Source organism: Acanthopagrus latus, chromosome 17 (genome assembly GCF_904848185.1).
Source record: "Acanthopagrus latus isolate v.2019 chromosome 17, fAcaLat1.1, whole genome shotgun sequence".
NCBI lineage: Eukaryota > Metazoa > Chordata > Actinopteri > Spariformes > Sparidae > Acanthopagrus > Acanthopagrus latus.
The window spans coordinates 27,983,735-28,006,509 of NC_051055.1; the positions used below are offsets into that span (position 1 = coordinate 27,983,735).

The 22,775-nt window shown below is 41.8% G+C and overlaps 1 protein-coding gene across 10 annotated transcripts in view; it reads right to left on the reverse strand.

Moving 5' to 3' along the window:
- dgkb (diacylglycerol kinase, beta) overlaps nt 1-22,775 on the reverse strand; it is a 95,064-nt gene that overhangs the window by 25,440 nt on the left and 46,849 nt on the right. For all 10 annotated transcript variants that reach the window (XR_005070529.1, XM_037073222.1, XM_037073220.1 and 7 more), the window contains 6 exons: nt 20,663-20,736; nt 19,187-19,261; nt 15,269-15,354; nt 14,486-14,575; nt 13,137-13,297; nt 5,310-5,374 (listed from right to left, as the gene is read on the reverse strand). Coding sequence is in view for 9 of the 10 variants with exons in the window: in XM_037073222.1 (XP_036929117.1) it covers nt 5,310-5,374; nt 13,137-13,297; nt 14,486-14,575; nt 15,269-15,354; nt 19,187-19,261; nt 20,663-20,736 (551 nt within the window). In the remaining variant the exon portion in view is untranslated. The remainder of the gene's footprint in view (nt 1-5,309; nt 5,375-13,136; nt 13,298-14,485; nt 14,576-15,268; nt 15,355-19,186; nt 19,262-20,662; nt 20,737-22,775) is intronic.

Sequence of the window (22,775 nt, forward strand, 5' to 3'; positions counted from 1 at the left end):
AAAGTGAAACCACACAGCACAAAGTTCCTCGCCTCCACCTCTCTTTTCTAGTTTCTTCCACAACCCATCCTTTCCCCTCAGAGTCAGAGATTAGCGTGTAATTACATGGGAGATCAGCAAAAAAAAAAAAAAAAAAAAACGAGGGGGAAAAAGGGGAGTAGTATATTTTAACAAGGCGGCCGAGGAGGAGTGGCGATGGGGGAGGAGGTGGCGCAGCCCTCGTCACGGGCCGACTGATTGTCTGCTTTTAATCCTCAACCTCATTATCACCTCCAGGTCCGGCAGTGGCAGTAAATGAATCTATCTGCCGAGTGTCAAATCTTCACACCTTCACCCTGGTAATCACCCCAAGGTGCAAATACAGAAGACGGATAGAAGCGGAGAGACGAGGACGGGAGGGAGAGCGAACGTATGACCCCTGCAAATCACCGACAACATCCAGTCATTTCATAATTAGGCAGAGCGTCGCGCTGTTGTTCTGTTGGTAATTAAAGCTAATTAAATAGTCACATTCTTTAAGGTCAACGCGCTGACAGAACGTATAGATTTGGGACATATGGGAAGTGAAGGGCCATTACTGCCGTCACATTAAAAAACCTCATGATTCAACATCTGACATTTTTCTTTCTCTTTGTCTGTGTTGTGCTGAAGCTTCACGTGTTTGTTCCTTCATTTATTTTGACTTTCAAAACCTCCGAGAGCAAAAGCAAGGTCAAAAAATATATAATAAGCAGCAGAAATATATGGAATTAAGCAGGTTTTAATCCACATTTCAGAAGATGTATGCAATTTGTTTGCATAATGATCACTATCAGACAGAGACTGTCTGATTGTTTTTATTTTTCAGTCTATAATAAAATAACTGTACTTTCATTTACTTTTAAATTAAACTGTAGTCTGAAAAATTATTATTTATCCAGAAATTAACTCATTTCTGAAAAAAAATATTTTGAAATCTAAACTTTTTGTGCCCCAAATCGACCGTTGATTTATTTAATATTTTGTTAACGATCCATTGTTAACTCACTTACATCATAACATGTTCGACAAAACTGAAACACATCGACAATAATGCCTCCTGCATCACCTGGACAACAACGTCTACAATGAAACCGCAAATAATTACTAAAAAAATACAAACTACTAATACGGCTTGATTATAATCTGAGACAAAAGCACGTGTCATTCCAGAAAATAAATCACCCAGATGCTAAAAAAATAGTGACATAAAAAACAAAAACAAAACAAATAAGAAGAATAATACTAGAAAATAATACTAAAGGGAACGAACAACAAAGTAAAAGTAAATTACCTCTTAACGAAATCTTATTTTTGGATTAATCCACTGAGCTTCTTTCATCATAAACAATCTGATACATATAAAGAAAAAAATCTGTCTAAGGTTTTTCACATCAGTCCAATTATTCACTAAATCTTCTTTAACTGCCACTCAGGACAGCAGACAGAATCCACGGTATGTAACTGTACCACATATTAACTGCAGGCAGCTCAGATTTGGTCTTTTTTAAAAATAATATACATTTACTCACAAGTTTCCCCCCTCGAGGCTTTTACCTCTGTTCTTCTCTGCTGAGATGCCGCCTTAAAAAAGTTTTAATTACAGCACAAGACCAAAAACTATGTGTGAAAGACGCTGAGAGTTGAATTTACGTAATATTGTCTTCACACTACTTTAGAAAATAAACCTCATTCTGTCTTGGAAACATGTAACAATGACATGCTTGCATTTTCACGTTGACAGATTTATGATAAGATAAATAAAGTACAGGAGTAACTCGTTATATAAGACGTCAGGAAACAGAAGAAGTGAAAGTAGTGTAACTGTCTCTTTAAAAACAAACTAATATTTCTGTTTGATATCAAACGCGAAGATAAAAAACATTTTGAATATCCGATTACCACACAATCGATTCTTTAACATGACTGAAGGATTTTCTTCTTGTGAATTTAATGGAAAAGAATCTTTTTTATGCTTCTCTGTTATTTGATTTGTATATTTGCAGGTTTTCTGTAAACATGTATGTGCACAGTGGTCTCATCATAATCATTATCACCAATTCAATTATAGTTTTCAAGGCTTCTCATGACACTAAGAGCTTGAATACTGTGCGAAACTTCACGTCTGTTGAACAGAAAGCATCTCGTACGGTCATTTATAGAAGTGAGCGTCCCCGAGCTTGAAGCTTGTTAGCGGTTTCTCATTATTTCTTTCATTCATTCCAGACAAAAACAGACTTATTGCAGACTGGATGAGAGTGAAATAAAGTCTTTTCCCCGAGACGTACGACACGTCGCTCCCATTGTCGCTCAAGTTCCTGAGAAAAGAGCTTCCAGCGGCAGGAAAATGACTCCCGTGATGAGTCGCAATATACTTCCAATGGACACGAGCCCTTTGGACAAATCCAACAAAATCTGTGCTACCTTGAAAAACTATAATCATGCATTATTGAATCGGCAAAGGATAGTGTGTAATAGAGAGATCCTAAACCCATTCCCCCTCCTGAATTATTAATTGAATTCAAATAACAGACAGAATAATTTTCTTAAAATATCTCAATCATTTTTCACAAAGGCCTTTAAAGAAGGAGTAAAAAAACAACAGAGATGCGGTCGGAGCGTCCTGGAGGAGCGTCGGTCCGGAGCGTGACACCGGCGACCAACGTCACGACATGTCACAGACGTAATAACACGGTGAGAACAACCAAATGCCTCCTTTTTGTTTTTCCTTCTTGTTGGCATTTCACCAACATGGCGGCTCATCTCCCTCGTAAACCGTCGGTGACCATTACCCAACAGGCCTGCGTTCGTATGAAAACCGCTTCCACTTCCTGGAAGCGCGTTCGAGCAGCGAGCAGCAGAAGGATAGCTGGCTAAATGTTGTACTAAGGCCGGGGTAAAATATGATAATGAGTACAAATGGGATTATTAGGAGGCTGCGTGTCATCAGTCTGACTGATCCATGATGTCAAACTAGCCAAGCAAATTCAATTAGGCCTGCAATTACTCCCTGGCGCTAGTGGAGACGTATTGGAGACGTTAAATATTGATGGAAACATAGATGCCACATTTGTTCGTCTTGCGAAAAGGTGAACGCATCTCCTCGAGGTAATCACGCACGCTAAATATGAAGCCGGTTCCATCCGTCACGCCGAGCGCCACGGCGGAAACAGCTGTCCGCCGTCAGGACGGGGAAACACAGAAGCTTCTGCAAATACACTGCAGGTCTGTGATTTAACTTCTCAGCAGTTTCTTTAAAAAAAAAATAGGAGATTCATTCCCGTCATTGTTGGTTTAAAAATGTAAAGAGGGGATATTAAAGCGACAGTACCATCCAAAATCAAAAATACATATTTCTTGTACTTCCTCAGATAATATCAGGCTCTCAAAGTAACATAATGACTGATGCTAAGATACAGCAGCTCAGTCGTCTCTGTTCCTCAGCATCAGCTTCAGTCTGAACGAGGCTTCTTGAAGTTTTCTCCTCCTGCTCTGCACTCGGGTTAAGTTATGCGTCAATAACTCCTGTGACTGTGGTCTCTTGTTTTCACAATCGCCTGAAAATAATGGGACACCTCCATGTAGTGTGTGCGTTATTACAGGTCTTGTGTGAATTGTGTTATTATTATCAGGCTCAGGTAAAACAAGTACTGAACGGTCTTTTCCTCAGATGCTACAGTGCGGAGTGTGTTGAATGTTGACCTGCGATTAATCAACAGATTCACAGTGACTGTCGGATAACTTCACTAGTTTGGAACTGTGTCATTTTACGTCTGCTTACTATGTTGACAGCACAGTTCCAGCTTGTAATTGGTCGTGGATGACGTGTAACATTTACAGGATTCCTCCACTGACCACTAGAGGGAGCTCCACCGTTTGAGAATATCGGGGTCTTGGTTGTTTTGTTGTTGTGACTTGCTGAGTTTTGGAGGTTTCAGCAGATGAAGATGTCTGCCTTCACTCAAATATAATGGGACTAGATGCCACTTGAGCCAAAAAATCTCTCTTTTCAGAAATCATTTTTGTGAGCAGTTTCAAGTAGGAACTATTTTCTTTCTGTGTGCAGAAGGAAACATCTGCTCATAGACGAGAGGCTGAGAAGGACACCATTAATGTTTACATCCTGCACTGGAACACACACAAATCTCTCGTCCAGTGTTGAGTTTTTAAAATGGATTTTTTTGTCCCTCTGACCACAAGAACATCTAGTTCCATTATATCAGAGAGAAAGCTGACGTCTCTACAGCTGATATCTCCAAAAATGCTAAACTCACACCCCAATGATCGAAATGGATAAACAGCAGATAAGAGGAAAGTATGTTTTATGATTTTGGGGTGAAATGTCCCTTTACTGTTAAAAGATCCTGAAGATTACTCTGAAAAAGTCGTCTTCATCTGGACCAAAACCAGAACAGACACTCTGCTTTAAAATCAACCGTGTGTCTGTGTTGTAAAAACTCAACATGTTCGACTTGAACCGTTAAAATCTGCATGTTTTATCACAAACTTGTGTTGTCGAGGTGTCGGAGCAGGTGATTAGACACTGCAGGTAGATAACTGATAATAATTTGGCCCCCGTGAAGTCAATTTGTCATTTTGTTTCTCATTGGCATAATATCTGCAAAAGACACATGTAGAATAATGAGTACAGATGGGACGCTGGATGTTATCTTTGCTACGCCCATTGAAAAGCACACATGAGCAGTTTCAGAGGGGACTGAATAGATTTACAGAATTTATTTTATTTTATTTCAAAACTCATCCAAAGATACCTTTAAAGCAGGATTGTTTTAGCTGGATGTTGTAAACTAATATGAAAATCTAAATTGTCGGAACATTATTTGTTGTTACTAAAGAGTAATGCACATGTTTGCAACTACAAGGTCCTCATAAAAATTGCTGATACCAAAATAAATGAGATGTAAGCGTTCAGTAAAGATCTCAGCGGGTAAAATAATTTGCGTGAAAATCCCGTTATAATGATTCAGTCGCAGCCCGACACCTCTGGAAAACCACAGCACAACATGTGAACACTTCTTCTATCAGGATTAATGTTAATAAAGTGTAGCAGAGACACATTTAGAGACTCCAGATGTTCTGGTTTTAGCACATTTTGGCTCCAGCTGTGCTACAGTTGTAGATTTCTAAATTTTGCAGCCAGTAAAACTTTTTGCATCTGAGTACAAACGTCTTTGGCCTTAAATCTGTGGAGTCTCAGCTTTTCTGTGGCGTTTAAATGAAATCCTATGATCAGTAGTTCCCGTTAGTGGGCCGGCGGGAGACAAACTTACCTGCTGTTAAACTTCTCGGGATGTTTCTCCCTCATGACATGGAACCGATGTGCAATGGAGGCGTCCTGAAAGACAGAATGGAGTTGTTTAACTCAGGTGATACAAACAGTGTTGAGAGTTTTTATTTAGTCATGTCAATATTAGTTTGTAGAACAGAGAGCAAAGTGATTCTTGTCTCTTCAAACCTCTGAATGTCTTCTTCCTCTTTTTCGGCACGAAGAGGAATAAATAAAACTTCAGCGCTCCTGTTTTTAGTTTACAAATATGACGATACGCGACCGAACCGAACTGTTACTTTAAAATATTGCCTCTACATCCGAGACAACTTCATCCTCATCGAAATAACTTTCCCAACTTCTCGATCGGTGCCGTAACACCTCGCTCGTCCCTCGTGTGCGCAACCGCAAAAGAAGAAAGGAAGAAGCTGTGCGAGTGGAGGTGGAGGTGGAGGTGGAGGAGGAGGTGGAGGTGGAGGTGGCGGCGGGGTTTGAGCCGGGGATGGAGAAGGTATTGACAGAAGCTCTGATGAACAGCACGCTGCCTCCACACAGGCTAATTAATTAAACACACATTGTGAGTAATCACAGCTCCCAGCTAACGTACAGAATGCTCCCGACACCCCGGCAACCAAGTTGTTTTCTCTCCTCCTCCTCCTCCTCCACCTCTCTCTCTCTCTTTATCTATATGTCACTCTCGACCTTCCTCTCACCCTCTCTCACCCTCCCCCCTCTCTCCCACCCGTGGCTCCCCCTGTGGCCTGGGGCAATAAGTGGAGGCTCACTGGAGCTCGTGGTGTCAAGGCGATACAGTTCATGTTACATATGTTAGCGTGGTGTGACTGATAGAGACGCTTCACTGGTATATTAACACCATCTCATCTCAGTAAAGTAGGACTGTTATCTGTATCAAAGCGCCAACTTACAGTATTAACAGTATATAAAGTGAATAAAACTTTTTGCGTGGTAGCGCCTCCAAATTGCGTCACGTTTTTGTTCTTTAAAATGTCTTTTTTACTGTCACCATGAGTGTTGTGGGTTGAGAGCAGCGGACTTTAAAGACGATCGTGACCCACAGCGGCTTTCAAGCATCCCGACCGACCGACCGACTGGACCCAGCGAGGAAACGAGTTGTAATAAGAGTCGTGTTAATCCAGCTCAGTTTAAAGCTGCTCCTGGTTATTGTCCTGTCGTTTGTAAAGGAAACGGACAAAATGTGATTCACGCTGGTCAAACAATTTGAAATCAGGCACTGTTGTTCCCACAGAAACCACCAGAACCGGAGAGCTGGACTCTGTGTTTGAAACATCGATGCTCGAGGTTCACACGACTACATTATCGTCACCGTATTGTTGCTGCTGCTTACATATATGTATATTTGTATAATAATAACTGTACATATGTTTCTGTAATTTGTGTAGCATGAACTCACAAATAAATTGTTTTGTAGCTTGGTTGGTTATTCGCTCTAAACAGCCAGATTGTGTCGGGGCGTTTGGGTTTAAGTCGACCTCTGACTGAACTCAGCACTCACCAGAGACTCTGGTTCTCCTTCTTATTTCCCCCTCTCCTCTGTGTAACGCCACGTTGACGAAGTAAAGTACATTTCACACATATGTATCTAAATGACGTGAACATTTCCAGGTCACATGTGACATTGTTTTGTTTTCACGCGGTTTTAGCGTTTTAGCGGGATTTGTATTCAATTTAAAAAATGATACCTTCAACAAACGGCCGGTGTTCATCAGCCTGTCTGTATGTGATAACTTCTGAAAGAGGCATTTAATAAACACAAATAACTTAACTTACAAATAAATGAACTTGCTGAATGAGTATGAGGTCAGCTGTGTCGCACAGTCTGCAGTGGACCTGGAGAACAGATTTTAAAGTCTCTGGCGACGAGCTGCACGGGGACGAACAGCGCTGAGATTTCCTTTAATTTACACTTCTAAGTCCGTGTCAGCAGAAAAATGCTGGCAAGGCCTTTGTGGAAAAAAAAAAACAGAGCAAACTCCTGACAAACTTGTCTTGGCTCAGGAAAACATCTCAAGAAAAGAGTGGGGAGAAAAGTTGCTGTAAACTTTCTGAGGCTTGTTCCTCTCTCCCCCCTCCTCTTTTCCACTGAAGCAATCTGTTTTGACCCGCTCCCGTTTTGAGTGGCACTATTGAAACAGCTCGTACAGGGAGGACCCCCTGCTAGCTCTCTGTACAGAAATTTAGGAGAAGCCAAAAGAGAGAGAAAAAAAAAAAAAAAAAAAATCAATGGAGCCTCTCTTGATGTCTCTTCAAGACGCTGTAAGCACAAGACCAAAAGAATTCTTCAAGATCCCCGCAGACTCACCTCACGCTTCCAACGCGAGCCAGAAAGGTGCGATGATGGATATATCTGAGAGAGTGTAACTTGATTTTCTTACAAACAGGACAATAGCTGCAAACAAGAGAGCAAAAGCGAGGAAAGGTTGTCTCCCCTTTGGTTTGGGCTCTATTATCTGAGATTTGTACAAGTGGAGCTGCGGCTTTTGCAACAGTAAACAGCGATTTCAAGCAACCAGGAGCGGATAAAGGCCTTTTTGTCACCCTGCAGTCCGCTTCAAGGTGCGTCGGTGCAGCGGCCTAACACCGACCGTGTAACAGAAACCAGCGCCGCAAAGACGGAAATATGTGGAAATATTGACATTTTAGGGACATTTGTTCAATAGGGATTCAGTCAAAACAAGGCAGATATGTAAAAATACAGATGAAATCATTAAATTAATAAGTCTTCATCCACATATAAATCAATAACCTTGACTTATTTTCTTTGTTTTTCATTACATCGTGCTTGGATTCATTCATTTGAACAAGTGCGCTTCAAACTTTTTGGTTTATAACCTTCTTAAAATTGAGCTTGTGTGCGGACAAAAAAAAATATTCTTTTAACTCCTCAGATTGTCTCATTTAAAGGATTTCTAGCAGCCCTTTGCACGTATTTTAATTAATTTATACATTTGAGAAAGTCATAAAAAATATGTTTCTCATTTTTTACCAATTCAAATATTTTGTGACTAGATGATATTTGCATATTTATCTTAGGATCTCTTTGGGTTCCTTGATTTTTTAAAGCAATAACACAAAATGATTAAGATCATCATGTTAAGATTTAAAGTGAACTATACAATATTTTGTCTTGAATAACCACAATTTTCTCCCAAATTCTCCTCTATGTGGTGATCAAACATCCCAATGACTGTCACAAATCTTTGTCCAATCATGCAGCTGATTCAACGGCTGAGAATGAACTCTGAACGCGGTTGAAATGTCCTCAAACTGCTCCACAAAATATGAATTAAACAACAAGAATATCTACTGAATGAACCTTGTGGTGAGGCTGTTTACTCAGTTGCTACACTATATTTCTAAAAACACATCAAAAACGTATCTCTCATCTGGAGCCTGATCTGAGACCCACGAAACCAGAATAAAACGCCACAAGACGGACGCCATCAACACGTTTCGGACACGTTCACATCTGGCGGCGGTGGGACGTCGTCAGCTCACTCACTCTCTTTCTCTCCCCCTAGCTGCCCTCAAATAATTACCAATGTAAAAATCTGGCACCCAAATTAATACAGGACATGTGTAATGTCCTCTCATAGCTCAAAGTTTAGTCCAATTATGAGTGGGCCCCAGCGGTTTGATGTGCCTTTCACCACGGGGGAGAGTAATGGCTGTGACAGGAGCGCCGGGGTCATTAGGGCGACTGACTGCATTATGGTAGTGGAGCGCGCTCAGTGATTAGTTCTGTCTCTCACCCCTGGCCCTGATTGAGATCATTACACTTCACGTCACTTCCACATCCTCCCAAAGGGATGGCGTCATTAATTCTCAACCCAACTGGGCCGTGGCAGAAGGTTTAGGTCGGAGAAATTTACCAAAAAAAAAAAAAAAAAAGATCTTTTTCGAGAAGAATCACCTGGAAAATGAAGTTGTGCCGAGAGTATTTCGGTCCGTCCTGTACGAGCGGCTGACAGTCGGACAGATCTGAATCTAAAAGGACTTCAGACAACGTTGGCGAGGTGACGCTCGGGCCTCCACGGCGGCTGCTACTGCTGATCTTTTTATTTCGAACAATGTCATTACAGAAACAATCTGCTCTTCATCTGCATAATCTCTAAAGGTAATTATTAGCTTGACTTGTCGCACAATCTTCATTGTAATTTCTATTTTTTTACGGAAAGCAAAACCGATGCAAAAATGTGTCACAAAATATTATATCACACTCAAATCCATAGAGAGCTCAAAGTCGTCTTAATCCCCCACAAACAACTTCATTTGTCATCATCACGCCTGCTGGGTGCTAATCCCACCACCACACACAGAAGGAGTTATAATGACTTTATGAGCCGGCCAGGACGAAGATGTTGTCTTTTCATGCTCTCACTGCAACAAGGAATCAACTAGTTTCACTTGAGCGTGATCATCTCTCGGGTGCTTTCGCTTCAGCTAACAGCCTGAATTGAAGAGTTTTATAAAGATAGATGTGATGTGTGAGAAGCTGCAGCACTTGTTGGGAATCTTTGCCCTCCTGAGTGACTGAAATGAAAAGTATCTCTGAAATAAAAGCATTTTCCGACATGGAGAGAATCAATCACACCAGATCTCGACCCACCTTTTACAAAACTCTGCAACCAGACACGGATGGAGATGTAAAGATTCGTGCTCCTGTTCTGGCTTTTCACCCTGATTGCATCTTTTCTAAAACTTCAAGTATCCGTGTTTGTTTTGTTTTTCTAACAAGCTTTACTGATGGTTTTTCTGATTTTCTAGTTGCCCCAAAGTCCCAATTAAATGATCCCCTCAGAGTTTTTATTGTAAACAAACAAATGCATGTTTACTTTCTCACCAGATTAACTGTGTGTGGAGCCTTGAGCTGTAATAAATGCGGCAAACACATTTCGCTCCTCATAACACTTTTGCAAAGCTGATTTTTTTAAAAGGATGATTCTGCACCTGCAGAGTTTATATTCATGAAAACAATAAACAGAATGTGTTCATTCGCTAATTTCCTTTTGATATGTAGCGATTGGAAACAATACAAATACAAACGTATCTACAAATCTGTAGACGATGGCCAGTATTTAGAGGTGGCTCCAAAAACACACGGGGGGGCAGCTTCTCACCAGAATAATCGACTCTCTAACTGCTGCTCATCGCTAGCAATCCTTGGCTGTAGCTAGCTACCGCTAATTAGCTCATGGCTCAGTTAGCCGTGAAGCCTCAGATCACAGGAGGATTCAGGAGGATCTGGCCGCCTGACAGTAAAAACATCTGGACACTGGCCTGGTACTGAAACACTGAGGTCACAGGTGATACAGGACAGAGGTGATTTACAGCAGCTCTGAGCAAGACTACGACTACAGGGACCAGAAAACACAGCAGGTGGAGATCAGGGAGGCGTTCAGAGCTGGAATATTTTCACATCTTACTTTGTGAACTAAGGATTTCTTTCAACTCTGGGAAAAGAAATGATTTTTATCTTGTTTGTGTTGAGTTTGAATGGAGTGTGTTTCATGATGAGGTGTCTACAGGTGTCAGGCTATTATCCTGCCGATGTTTTGTCGCCTGAACCTGGAATTACACTTCTGTTCGAACCATGTATTTAAAAAAACAAAGCTTTAAAAAACCTGAGCATGAAGGGACCTTGTCAGTCACACAATCTATAAATGGATTCCTGACTGGGCCGACCAAACACAGGCGTCGGGGAGGAGGAGGGCCACAGACTTTGCACAAGGAGGTGCAAAATGACCACAGCAGACACAAAATGACCAGACGATTATGCAATATGTCCTCAAAGAGACACAAAACGAGAGAAAGACGCAGAATAACCATGAAGTCTGTGTGTTGTGCTCCTAGCTGGTGGTGCAGGGCAGCAAACACAACATATATTATGGACTAAACATCCACCCAAATATTAAAATACCTTCAAAATGTCTCCTCAAATATACTGATACCAAGTAAAACAAACAACTGCTGTGTTACAACAATCAATTTCCCCCCCAGCCGACTCTGTGTCCGGTGATTCATGATCCATCCATGACACCATCAACACATGTAGGAAACACGCTCCTCTCTAACAACAACCCCGACTGGGGAACACAAAATCAGCCCGAGCAGACGGATCACACACTCGTTGGGCCTTCACACGGTTCCTCTGCAGCCGCTGCAGCCTCGACATCCAGCAACATCCACTGAAACTCCATTAAGAAGAGTTACAATCTGCCTGTGCGTAGGAATATGGACGTTGTACGGTCGAGGAGATGTAGTGCCGAAAAGAAAGACTGTTTACTACATCTTTACTACATCTACATCCACTGCAGGTATCACACTGACTAGTACCTCATACGAGCCCACATCAAAATACCTGAACTATTCCTTTAATGCATGACTATTACATCTACTGTTTTTTTTTTTCCTGGCTGAGCTGAGACATTATTGCTTTATTTATCTTTCCTCAATGCAGCAAATGAGGTGAAAACTTGTCATATATTCAGAGATGAGAGACTATTTAAAAATAAAAATAGTTTTTTTCTGAAAGCATCGCACTTTATATGCTGAAGAGAAATGCAGGCCTTTATTACACTTGGGTTTAATGCTGGATTTATAATTAAACATCCGTATTTCTTAAATTAGCTTTCAAGCGCCGACTCCTTTCCACTGTTCAATAAACTTTCTCTATCGTAAGTCATTTTTGCACGTTCTCAAACTGCTATTTAAGTAAAGTTGACTTGACGGTGTTGTCCAGGAGAAGCTCTGACCCACACACAGCTACACAACAACTCCACTGAATCCACATTAAAAACATGGTTTGTTAAAAAAATAAGAAAAGATGAAGACACATGTGTTTACGTGTCTTTTTGACATTTACACTGGGAAATGAATGCGGATGAAACATCGGGATGAATGTTCAGAGATTTATTCCACAGTGGAACCACTCCGCCCCCCCACCACCGTACACAATACACATCACCATATGTTGAGCACTGCAGACAGATTACAGCCACTGTTCTCCTCTATCACAATGTTAACAAGACCTGTCCTCTAATATCCTCTAACATCGTCATTAGGGGGCCCGGGCTGGAGGTGTTATTCAACTAACATTTGTGAGGCCATGCATCACTTACGTCCCCGCCGCAGTCCGTACGAACCTCACAACACCGAGTGGCTCCCTCCTCTACCACCTGCAAATGTCAATTACCATATTTCCCCCCTGACATTTATCAGTAATGGCTAACATGAGCTACGTGAAATAAGTGTCATTATGTTGGAGATGGACGGGAGGAGGGAGGGGGGGCGCTGACACACGACGAGGCTTGTTTATAAATCAGAGACGGTTCAGGTTTAAGCACATCTCAATAAAGGCCTCGCACCGACGTGGTTCACAACAAATAAATTGACTGATTACTGCGGCCGCCGTGTATTGTTTTTGGTTTTTTTTTTTATTTTTCAACCTTTAATAACAGAACCAAGAATTACACACAGGAGGGATGTTTTTAACAGTTCCTCTGTGGCTCCCGCCTCTGTTGTGTTTGGGTTTGCGTTTGGGTTTTTAAGCTGTTTACTGGCACCTTTTCTGTTCTGTGACTGAGACTCTTTGTCACCACCAGCAAATTTAACTTCGGTGTGGAAGAGATTTGTAAAGGTGCCATTCGAGCTGCATCGCTCTCGTCACTCACCGTTCCACGTGACGCCAGCCCGCGTTTAAACAAAGACGCTCGGCCCGTTTTAACATTTTTTTTTGCATTTCTCCGAACCACGAAAATGCATTCAAAACACCAGCCGACGTCCGACTCACCACTCCGATGGAGAAGTAGTTGTTGACGATGCTGTAAGGCACCGGGTCGCCTCGCTCATCCTTATCTGTGGGCGTGACATCGATCTTCCAGCGATCCAGCATCAGCTCAGAACTGTTCTCGATGTCCCGCATTATCTTCAGGAGGCTCTCGCCCTCGTAACCTCGGGAAGAGAAAGAAAACAAACATGAGATGCGTTGAAGTGGGTGTAGAACAGATTCTGATTCTTGAACGATGATCAACATGTGAGAGAAAACTGCCTCTGACTTCTGGGTTTATTGATTCACTGCTTGTTAAATATCAGATTGATTATTTACTTCTACTGATGCACAACCGACGACTGATACACGCTCTGCGTTTTGCTCTGATCACAGAAGAATCTGTCCCGTCACTTCTCAGGTGCGACTCTGTTTCACAGGAGAGTTTAATGATGCGACCAACATATTTGTACATTTTCTACCCCGACGAGACAAAATGATAACGTGAAATATTAGTAATATCTGACAATAGTGGGTTTAAAAAACTGATCTGTTAAAATGTGCAACATATATTTTCAGTTTTGGTCTCAAACCTCTCGAAGTGATTCAACTATAAGTCAATCAACAGAAACAATTATGTACAGCCAATACATACAACAACAAATAACACTTATGCAAGAATTCCAAACATTTTCTGTTTGCAGCGTCTCGTAAGTGAGAAGGTTTGCAGCTTTTTCTCTTTTTCACATGATCTATAACTGAACATCTTCAGGTTTGTGTCAGAAAAAGTCGCCATGGATGGTGAGAAACTGTGAAAAATCACTATTTCCTGACATTTTATGGATATGAATTTCATTGATTTAACCCTGCTGATCATAGCTAGAACACTTTTTCTTTTTTGCAACAAAAAGCTGAAGTTTCTGTCTTCTGCATCATCATGTTATCTGTTTGTGGCGACGTCATCGCGTTGGTGTAATTCGAAAAAGTGAGATGGATCCGTGAAGTGACACCAGAGGAGCAGAGGTCACATCCAGAATCATATTTAGACTTTTATCAGTTATTCTGGTTAATTGACTTCAATAACACTTTATCTCAGATTGTACAGATTTAAGACAGATAAAGAATCTGAAGACTTTCATCACAATAAGCAGAAATGCCAGAGTACATGTAGTAACTGACAGCCCAGTCATCGATAATGAAGCTAATTGTTAAGCAGTCTATTATTATTATTACTCCTTGAGCTTTCTTAATTCGTATAATCATGCTGATTACACTGGGTTATATCACAGTGTACTTATACATTTAACCATGAATGTGACGAGGTGAAGCGAGGCCATGCGTTTCCCTGCAATGTGTCTGTTTTCTGTCAGTACCTCCTCCCCATCGCAGACACCGTGCCAGGTCGTTGCCCGTGCCAAGAGGAAGTATGCACACGGGGGGGTTCCGGTCCAGGTTGGCCTTATCTGGAGCAGCGGGGACAAATATCACAACATGGCGCAAAACAAGGAAACAAAACTCACCGCAGAAAGAAAAACTTGCAAAGAAAAAGCATCAAATCCATTTTGCAGCCCTGCTTGTAAAACTACAAGTCAATATGACTGCTGAGTTGTGCAGTCTATTTCAAGAGACACATTTTGCCTGACAGTTATTACCTCTCTTTGTTTTGATTGATAAAAAATTGAGGCAATTTTTGAGAGCCAGAACAAGTAACACGTCTCGGAGAGCAAATAGAGGAGGCCAGGTGATTCTTTTTTTTTTTTTTTTTTTTCCTTTAAATGATGACCAGTATGTTGTTTTTCCAACTCACTCACGTAATCATCCCATTTTACCACCCCTGAATACGCAGACTCGGATATAATTAAAGTGTTTACAGTGTATACAAACCATAAAATACACCCTTCACCATCTCAGGCAGAACAACAAGAGTGGTGCCGCCTCGAAAACTAATAAAAAACAAATGCAATTCTGCCAGAAAAAATGAAATAAAGTATTTAAGTTTTACTCTGTTCTACGCGGTCCGACATGAACGAGTGAATAAAGCGGAGCAGCAGGAGGTTTCAGAGTGTGGAATAATTGATTCTACGGAGGGTGAACGGGGACAAACTTCCCTGATAATGTCAGATATTACATTAAAAAATGTACAGCGTGCTGTGTACCTATGAAGTCCAGGATCCAGCCCACGGTGCCGTCGCCTCCGCAGGCCAGAACTCTGAAATCAGGAACGTCTCTGAAGAAGTTGAGCCTGTAGGGAACAAACACAGTCGGCTCTGCTCGTCAGAACTCACATTCACTTTGTATTTTATTGTTTATTAGATATTTGAGGGCAGTTTATCTGCACACAAATACTTTACGCTTGCTTTAAACGCTCTGCTGAACAACTTAATGTTCAGTTCTTTATTGTGAGGTTGAAACTTGCTCATTCTACACTGCTGGAAACTAACCGAGGTGCGTTTTGAGGTACTTGTACTTCACTTGAGTATTACCGTTTTCTGTTTTTTTAATACTTGTACTGCATTTAAGAGGGAAATATTCTACTTTACATTTCAATTTGAAGATTTAACTTTCAAAAACATTTGCTAATCTTATAAAAGTCCATGCAATGAACTGGTTTATAAATTTTTTGTTTAAATTTAAGTTATACAAAGCTTAGAGAGTTAACTAAATTAAATAACAGAGCTGAGAGCATTAATTGATTAGTCATTTATTCGCTATTTTGATAATCAATTAATCGCTTTGTGACTGATTTCAGCTTCCTGAATGTGAATATTTACTGGTTTCTTTCCTCCAGTCAGACAATGTTGCTCTTATAAGATCTGATAATTGATAATCGATCAGTTTGAGTAATTTTTCTTAATGTCAAAATTCTCAACTTGAGCTCATTAAATATGAATATTTTCTGATTTCCTTACTCTTTTTGGACTTCCCTTGAATATACAAGACATCTGCGGACATCTCTGGGAAAAGCTGTGACAGTTTTCACAGTTTTCTGACATTTTTAAAAGACGATTAATCAAGAAAATAATCTACAGATTAATCAACAATGAGAATGTTGAAGAGTTCCTGACTCCCTTTAATGTCTCATGTCTCTTTTGAAAAATGATTTTAAAACCAGAGCTTGTTTGCTCTTCAGAGAGATGAAGGGTAGCTGAGACATGTGCTGTGATCATGAGCAGCATATTTTTGAGCTCCCCCGCCTCTAATCCCACAAAATAACACATGTCGCATTGACAATTACTCATTCAGCGAGCTAGCCTGCCTGTTGGAGGGCTAATTGGATCATGACAGGCAATGTTCAGTCCAACTTCTTCCGTTCCTTCACAATAACAAAGCCCTAACTGAATGAGCCAGCCTCCGAGCCTCGTATGGCGGGTAAATGATTCGCTCAATTACTCTCCAACTGGGACCGCAAACCTTATTAGACGCAAAACAGACGGCCGCAAACATGAAAGGCAACTTTGGGGATATTTAAATACCAAGAAACAAACACTTCATTTGCCGTAATTGCATTAGCGAGGCAGCTAATTGACAGCAGTGCGCGCTGCTACCTCGGCCTGCAGTGTCCGATGGTGACCGCTCACCCCGCTAATGTGTGCGGCGGTGCGCACACTTGACAAAATATTAACAAGGTTACGGCGGGGCAAGGTCATCTGGGAAGATGTCAGCTGTGGGGAGGAGCTCTGGGTTCAGCAGAGGGGACATTTAAACTACTAGTCAATCCACAGAAACATGAATCTACTACTAATACAAACTACAAAAACTAATACTTGTGCAAGAATTCATTTTCTGTTTGCAGCTTCTCAAAACTGAGGAGGTGTCCAGCTTTTTCTCTTCATCACGATCATTAACTGAACATCTTCAGGTTTGTGTCGGATAAAAGTCACCATGGACGGTGAGGAACTGTGAAAATCACTATTTTTTCTGACATTTTCTGGACATGAATTCATTTTGTTGAAGGTAGAGTTTCACTGATTTAACCCTGCCGATCATAGCTGGATGACTTTTTCATTTTGAAGCAAAAAGCTAAGTTTCTGTCTTCCGTTTGTGGCGACGTCATCGCATTAGTGCGATTCAAAAAAGTGTGATGGAGCAGTGAATTGGTTGTGGCGGGGCAAGGTCATCTGGGAAGATGTCAGCTGTGGGGAGGAGGAGCTCTGGGATGCAGGTGATGCTGGAGGCCACGTGCAGGAACATCAATAAAAAAAAAAAAAAGAACAGCGGACACAAGGTCAGATCCCCAAAAAACTTCTGGAGCTGCGTCTGCACAATCTGTGAGGTGTCCTCTACTCGGGTAGCCCAAACCTGCGTGTGCCGCTGTGTATTTATTTTTTATAAGCCCCCAAAGATTCTGTTTTCAGGTCTAATCAAAGCCAAACAAGGTGGCAGCACGGCGGCGAGGCATTCCTGTATGTTTCAACGGCAAAGTGAAGGAGCCTCGTGCATGTAAATGATCCAGTCATCGTCTTAATCACAGGTGTGAACCATAGGAAACCCTCCGGCGGGCGCACCTGCAGCCCGCGGTGAGCCCCTCGTCTGTATGCGTGATCACATGTGGTATGGCGACAGCGTCACCTCTTCTCCATCCGCCAGTCATCTGTGTCGCCGGCTCGCCGCTCACATATGCATACGGAGCCGCCGCTCGTCTGAGGCTACAGCATGATGCCGTCGTCTCCAGGATTCGTTATGTGTGAACTCACCTCATTTGTGTCTGAGCTGCGTGAGGGAAGTGACTGAAGGCTCTAATACTAAAGAGCCGTCCTGCATGTGATGGCGGCTATTATAGGAGAACAACAACAGCCTGTTTGTAAACAGAAGATCATTAGACAAGACTGTACCTGCCTGTCTGTCTATCTGTCTGTCTGTCTGTCTGTCTGTCTGCCTGTCTGTCTGTCTGTCTGTCTGTCTGTCTGTCTGTCTGTCTCTCTATCTGTCTGCCTGCCTGTCTGTCTACCTGTCTGTCTGTCTGTCTGTCTGTCTGCCTGTCTGTCTGTCTGTCTGTCTGTCTGTCTGTCTGTCTGCCCGCCTGTCTGTCTGTCTGCCTGTCTGTCTGTCTGCCTGCCTGTCTGCCTGTCTGTCTGCCTGCCTGTCTCTCTGCCTGCCTGCCTGCCTGCCTGCCTGCCTGCCTGTCTGTCTGTCTGTCTGTCTGTCTGTCTGTCTGCCTGCCTGCCTGCCTGCCTGCCTGTCTGTCTGTCTGCCTGTCTTTCTTTTGATTTTAACAACAATCAACATCATAATTAAGAATCAAAATGTCTAAAAAGGCTGTAAAGTGGAACTTGATGTGGGTCAGATCACGTATTCAAACGAAATATCCAGTTTTAAAGATTCATTTATCATTTCTAAACAAAACATTTCTCATTCTGCTGCATAAAAATGTTACAATTATGTAAAAAGTATTTATTTGCAGTGGATTTCTTCACTGTCTTGTTCATTTGATATTATTTGAATAGAAAAATAGTTTGAAAATTATGTGAAAAATTATAAAAATTAATATACAGTTTTGATCCCTTTATGCACGTTTCAGTTATTTGCAGTGAGCAGTAATGTTTTATATTAAGGTCTGAGTTAATAAGTGCATATTTAAGGGGTCACTGATTTGTAATGCTCTTAAAAAAGACTTATAAGGTTTTTTTTTACATAATAATATCTATGTAAGTATTTATAACTATCACCAACGTCCTACTGAGCTTATAAATATCTTATAATCTAATAATAAAGTGTTTAATGTGCTGTTATAATGATTTACATAGTCATATTAATGTTAATTAACATCCTTTAAGGATTTTCAACAGGCTCATATCTTAACTAACGCTTGTTAAAAAGAGTTAATATTCATTTGACTTTACATCTGCTGTATTGGTAAATTTGGGAGATGCTCAGTTCATTTGTCTCTTTCAGACTGCTGAAGCCTGCTTACATCACCGATACCACAACTTTAAAACGCGTTTCACACAGACTGACTGCTGAAGTGTTTGTCCACCATCACTTGAAATGGAATCACAGTATAAATACCAAGATGATACCAATCTGGGCGCCCGACTATCGTTTTATGACAACAGTGAACACGATGACCAACTCACCCCGGCATGGGTCCGTTCTTGGCCAGGTTGTAAACTTGTCTCGGGTTCAGAAGATACTGGAACTTTCTGTAAATCCTGCAGGAGTGAAAACAAAGAGAGGAAACATCAGAAACATCGAGACAACAAACAGAACATTTGACTCAAGTATCACAGATCAACGTTGATGAATTAAACTGTTGGCATTTTACGTTTCTGCAAACCGCGGTTATGTTAGGATGTGTCGAGCTGAGGCGAGGAGCAACGAACTTTACTGCTGTTCATGAGTAGATCTCTCTGTTATCTGTCCTTGTTTGACATCTTAACACAAATATCTGAACTTCCTCTTCCTTACATTTTCAAAACAGCCTTGTTACTTTAGTTTGAATGAATTTAAGGGGAATTATGGATTAATTTAAATCTGTGTCACTGCATGCTGCTAATGCACGGCAGATGAAGCGAGACGAAACAACAATAAAAGACGTAACAAGATACATTTCAGGCTTCTTTGCACAGGAAATGTCCTCCAGAGGGACACTTTTCACTCCTATACTTTGAGTACATTTCAAAGTCTGTACTTTCTTGCTTATACCTGATTTCAGAAGTTCACTAAGTATTTCTACTTTTACCGAAGCCTTTTTTTTACACAAGTACCTGTACTGTGCTGTCGAACCAGAGACGAATGTCACATCCTCACAAATGTTGAAGTGCTGAGTCAAGATTTCAACACTTGGACGTGACCACTGAATATATCAAATGAGATGTCAGCACAATTTCAACTTGTTTTTGTGTCTCCATGATCGTTTTCTAACCCTAGCCAACGTTTTTTTTTTTTGTGTCTCCACCTACCCAGAGCCTGAGCACAGCTTTCTCACAACATAAAATTTAAATCTGAAAATAAAGAAACTTGAAGAAAATGGAAACGTAAAGAAATTGTAAAGTTAAAACCGTCTTTGCAGAAACACTTCTGAGGCCTTAAAAGGTGAACTGAGCGTCGACGTCCAATCAGAGCGTGACGAGGCAGCGGACTGGGCAGCGGGGTGGGACATACCCAAAGTCCCCTTGAGGAGAAAACCATTAGAAAGACTAATTCATTTTAATTCCAATTTCATTATATCAACTGGCTGAAGTCATATTTTGATCTCATAATTTAAACAAATGAGGGGCTGGCGTAATAAGGAGTGAATGAATATGTTTCAGTAATAACCCAATTAGCCCTGGGTTAAAGAAAGGGGGACCAGCCAGGGACGTGACAGCCGCGGGGGGGAGAGGGTGTCGGTGTGTGAGCAGGAGGGGTGGCGGTGTGATGTGACGGGCGAAGGTGGCGGCGGCGGCGGCGGCTGGAGTTTTAAGGTGAACGTTGCCGTGTTTTTATTTGACTAAGTAAGCCCAAAGCTCTCGGCAGCCAGAGGCCACGCCGCTGCCTTCCCCCCTCTGCGGCTGGAGGAGCGGCGGCTTCAGAGGCCTCTTGTAGCATGTTGAGACAGATTGTGTACTTACCTCTCTCCCTGCTTCCCTCCACTCTTCGGATTGACAAACACGAGCAGAGGATGAGTGCCCTCTATTGTTGTGATCTGAATGGGAGATGTCAAAACAAACCGTCGGTGTTTGGAGACCGCAGGATGCTTCACAGGAATTCACTTTCAAGCCCATATCCCTCAGACACTTTCTGGACTGGATATACAGCAACTTCCAAGTCGTGCCCGTCATCATCTGGTTCATTTTTATAGTTTCGCTGCAGATGTGCACAAGTGGCACAAGCTTCCCTGCGGAGAAGTGCCGGGCGCTCGCCAGCGCTTTACCTGAGTCCAAATCTAATCTTGTGTTAATTATAATATCTAATTATAAAGGAGAGCAGTGATGAAGTCACAAAAAAATCTTCTTTTAAGGCAAAATAAATCACGTAAATGTTCCCTTTTAAGTTCATTTTTTTGGAGCCAGATGATGTACTGTGGTACGTTCACCGGCGAGGCTGCAGATTGGAAACAGATCTCATCAAACGACCAGAACCAGCACCGTGTTCGTCCCTACTCAAGTCAAAAACATGTAATCTAATCTGAATACTTTTAAGATCACACTGCTGCACCTTTGACTGGAAAACATGACTCAGCTATAACATCTCAAAACACATTTATCAGCTGGTGATTAATGGCACAAATATATGTGTTTTACAACACGTTGGATTTGTTTCTTCTGTGTGTGTCTTCAGATTTCAACTTGTTTTTGACATAAACTCAGTTTTTTGATAGAGCCTCTTGTTTTTGCAACATCCTCTGGAATAAACGGCTATTTTTGTCTCTGATAACTCTGGATTTCTTTTCCTCCTGCTGCCCGATACTCTCCGACAACTGAGATTTTCTTGAGTCATCTTAAATTTGGATGTTTTTTATAGAATATCTTGGCAAAAAAGAAAAATCTAGGATGTGTTACGCTATCATTCAAAAGAAGTCACTGCACATTTGCTCTGATATGAAGGGTTTTCTGTGTTCTGGTGCAGGCCCGGGTCCAAACAGCCATGAACACACAGTACAGCACAGTAAAACAAACCATCTATCTCTTCGCCGATCAATACCCTCAACCTGATAACTCATGACTCACAATTCAGTCGTAACAGTTATTTGTCACCACTTCCTAATTGGCAGGGCAGTTTGTTTTCGTGTGTGACGTGGGGGAGGATTTTTCTCTGAGCGGTGGTGAAACTGTGGCCAGAGCGACAGAACCTGCGGTGCCGGCGGCCGAAACGCGCCACACAAACAAGCTCTGATCCGGCGGGCCTCAGTTTGAGTCGGTTAGCCTGCGACGACTCGCCCCGTGCTCTCCCTGACACAGATGAAGCGCTTAACTCCCCCTGTCTGCTAACCCAGCAGGCCGAGGGTGAATTAATGAGCTCCCTGTCCAGTCCGGAGTGATCCATTACTTCCTGTAATTATAAATAATAATCTTGATTATTATGCTGGCGAGGGGCAGAGATGGATGTGCCTGGGATATGATTCATCATATTTCTCTCCCAGCCTCGCACAGACGAGCAGTCGCCACAGACAGCGGCAGGTTTCCATCGCCGGCGTGCTGGCTGACAGATATTAGAGAGGACCGGGCTCTGCTGTATGATACTGATTACCAGCAGGGCCCGGGGAGCCCGGTCATACGTCCCGAGACCGACTGCAGAGGCTCATTTACAAACAATGTGAACGGGGCTGATATGTGGATATTCTCCTGAGATAACTGCTGTGGCTGCTGGTTTACAGACACAGTGACTGGACATGTAGAGGACATCAGCTCTGTTTCTGTTGTTAATCACTCTCAACGTGATCTGTTTTCTGTTCAGCATCATTTAACACGTCACCGCCTCAGATCTGACAGGCAGATACAGTATTCTACTCCAAGTATGAAGCAAAAATCTGTTTTTTTTTTTTTTTTAACGACAGCACTGTAAAACAAACTCCTGGGTGAGTCAGTACATCATTTAAAGGTGCATTATGTAGTTTTAGTGAAGATGTTTTAATGAAAAGCAAATGATCTTCATTCGTCTTTCTACAGCGAAACACATTCTCTATGTTCCCATGACTGAATAAACAAACTGACCTTAAACGACAACACAGTTTCATACTGTTTT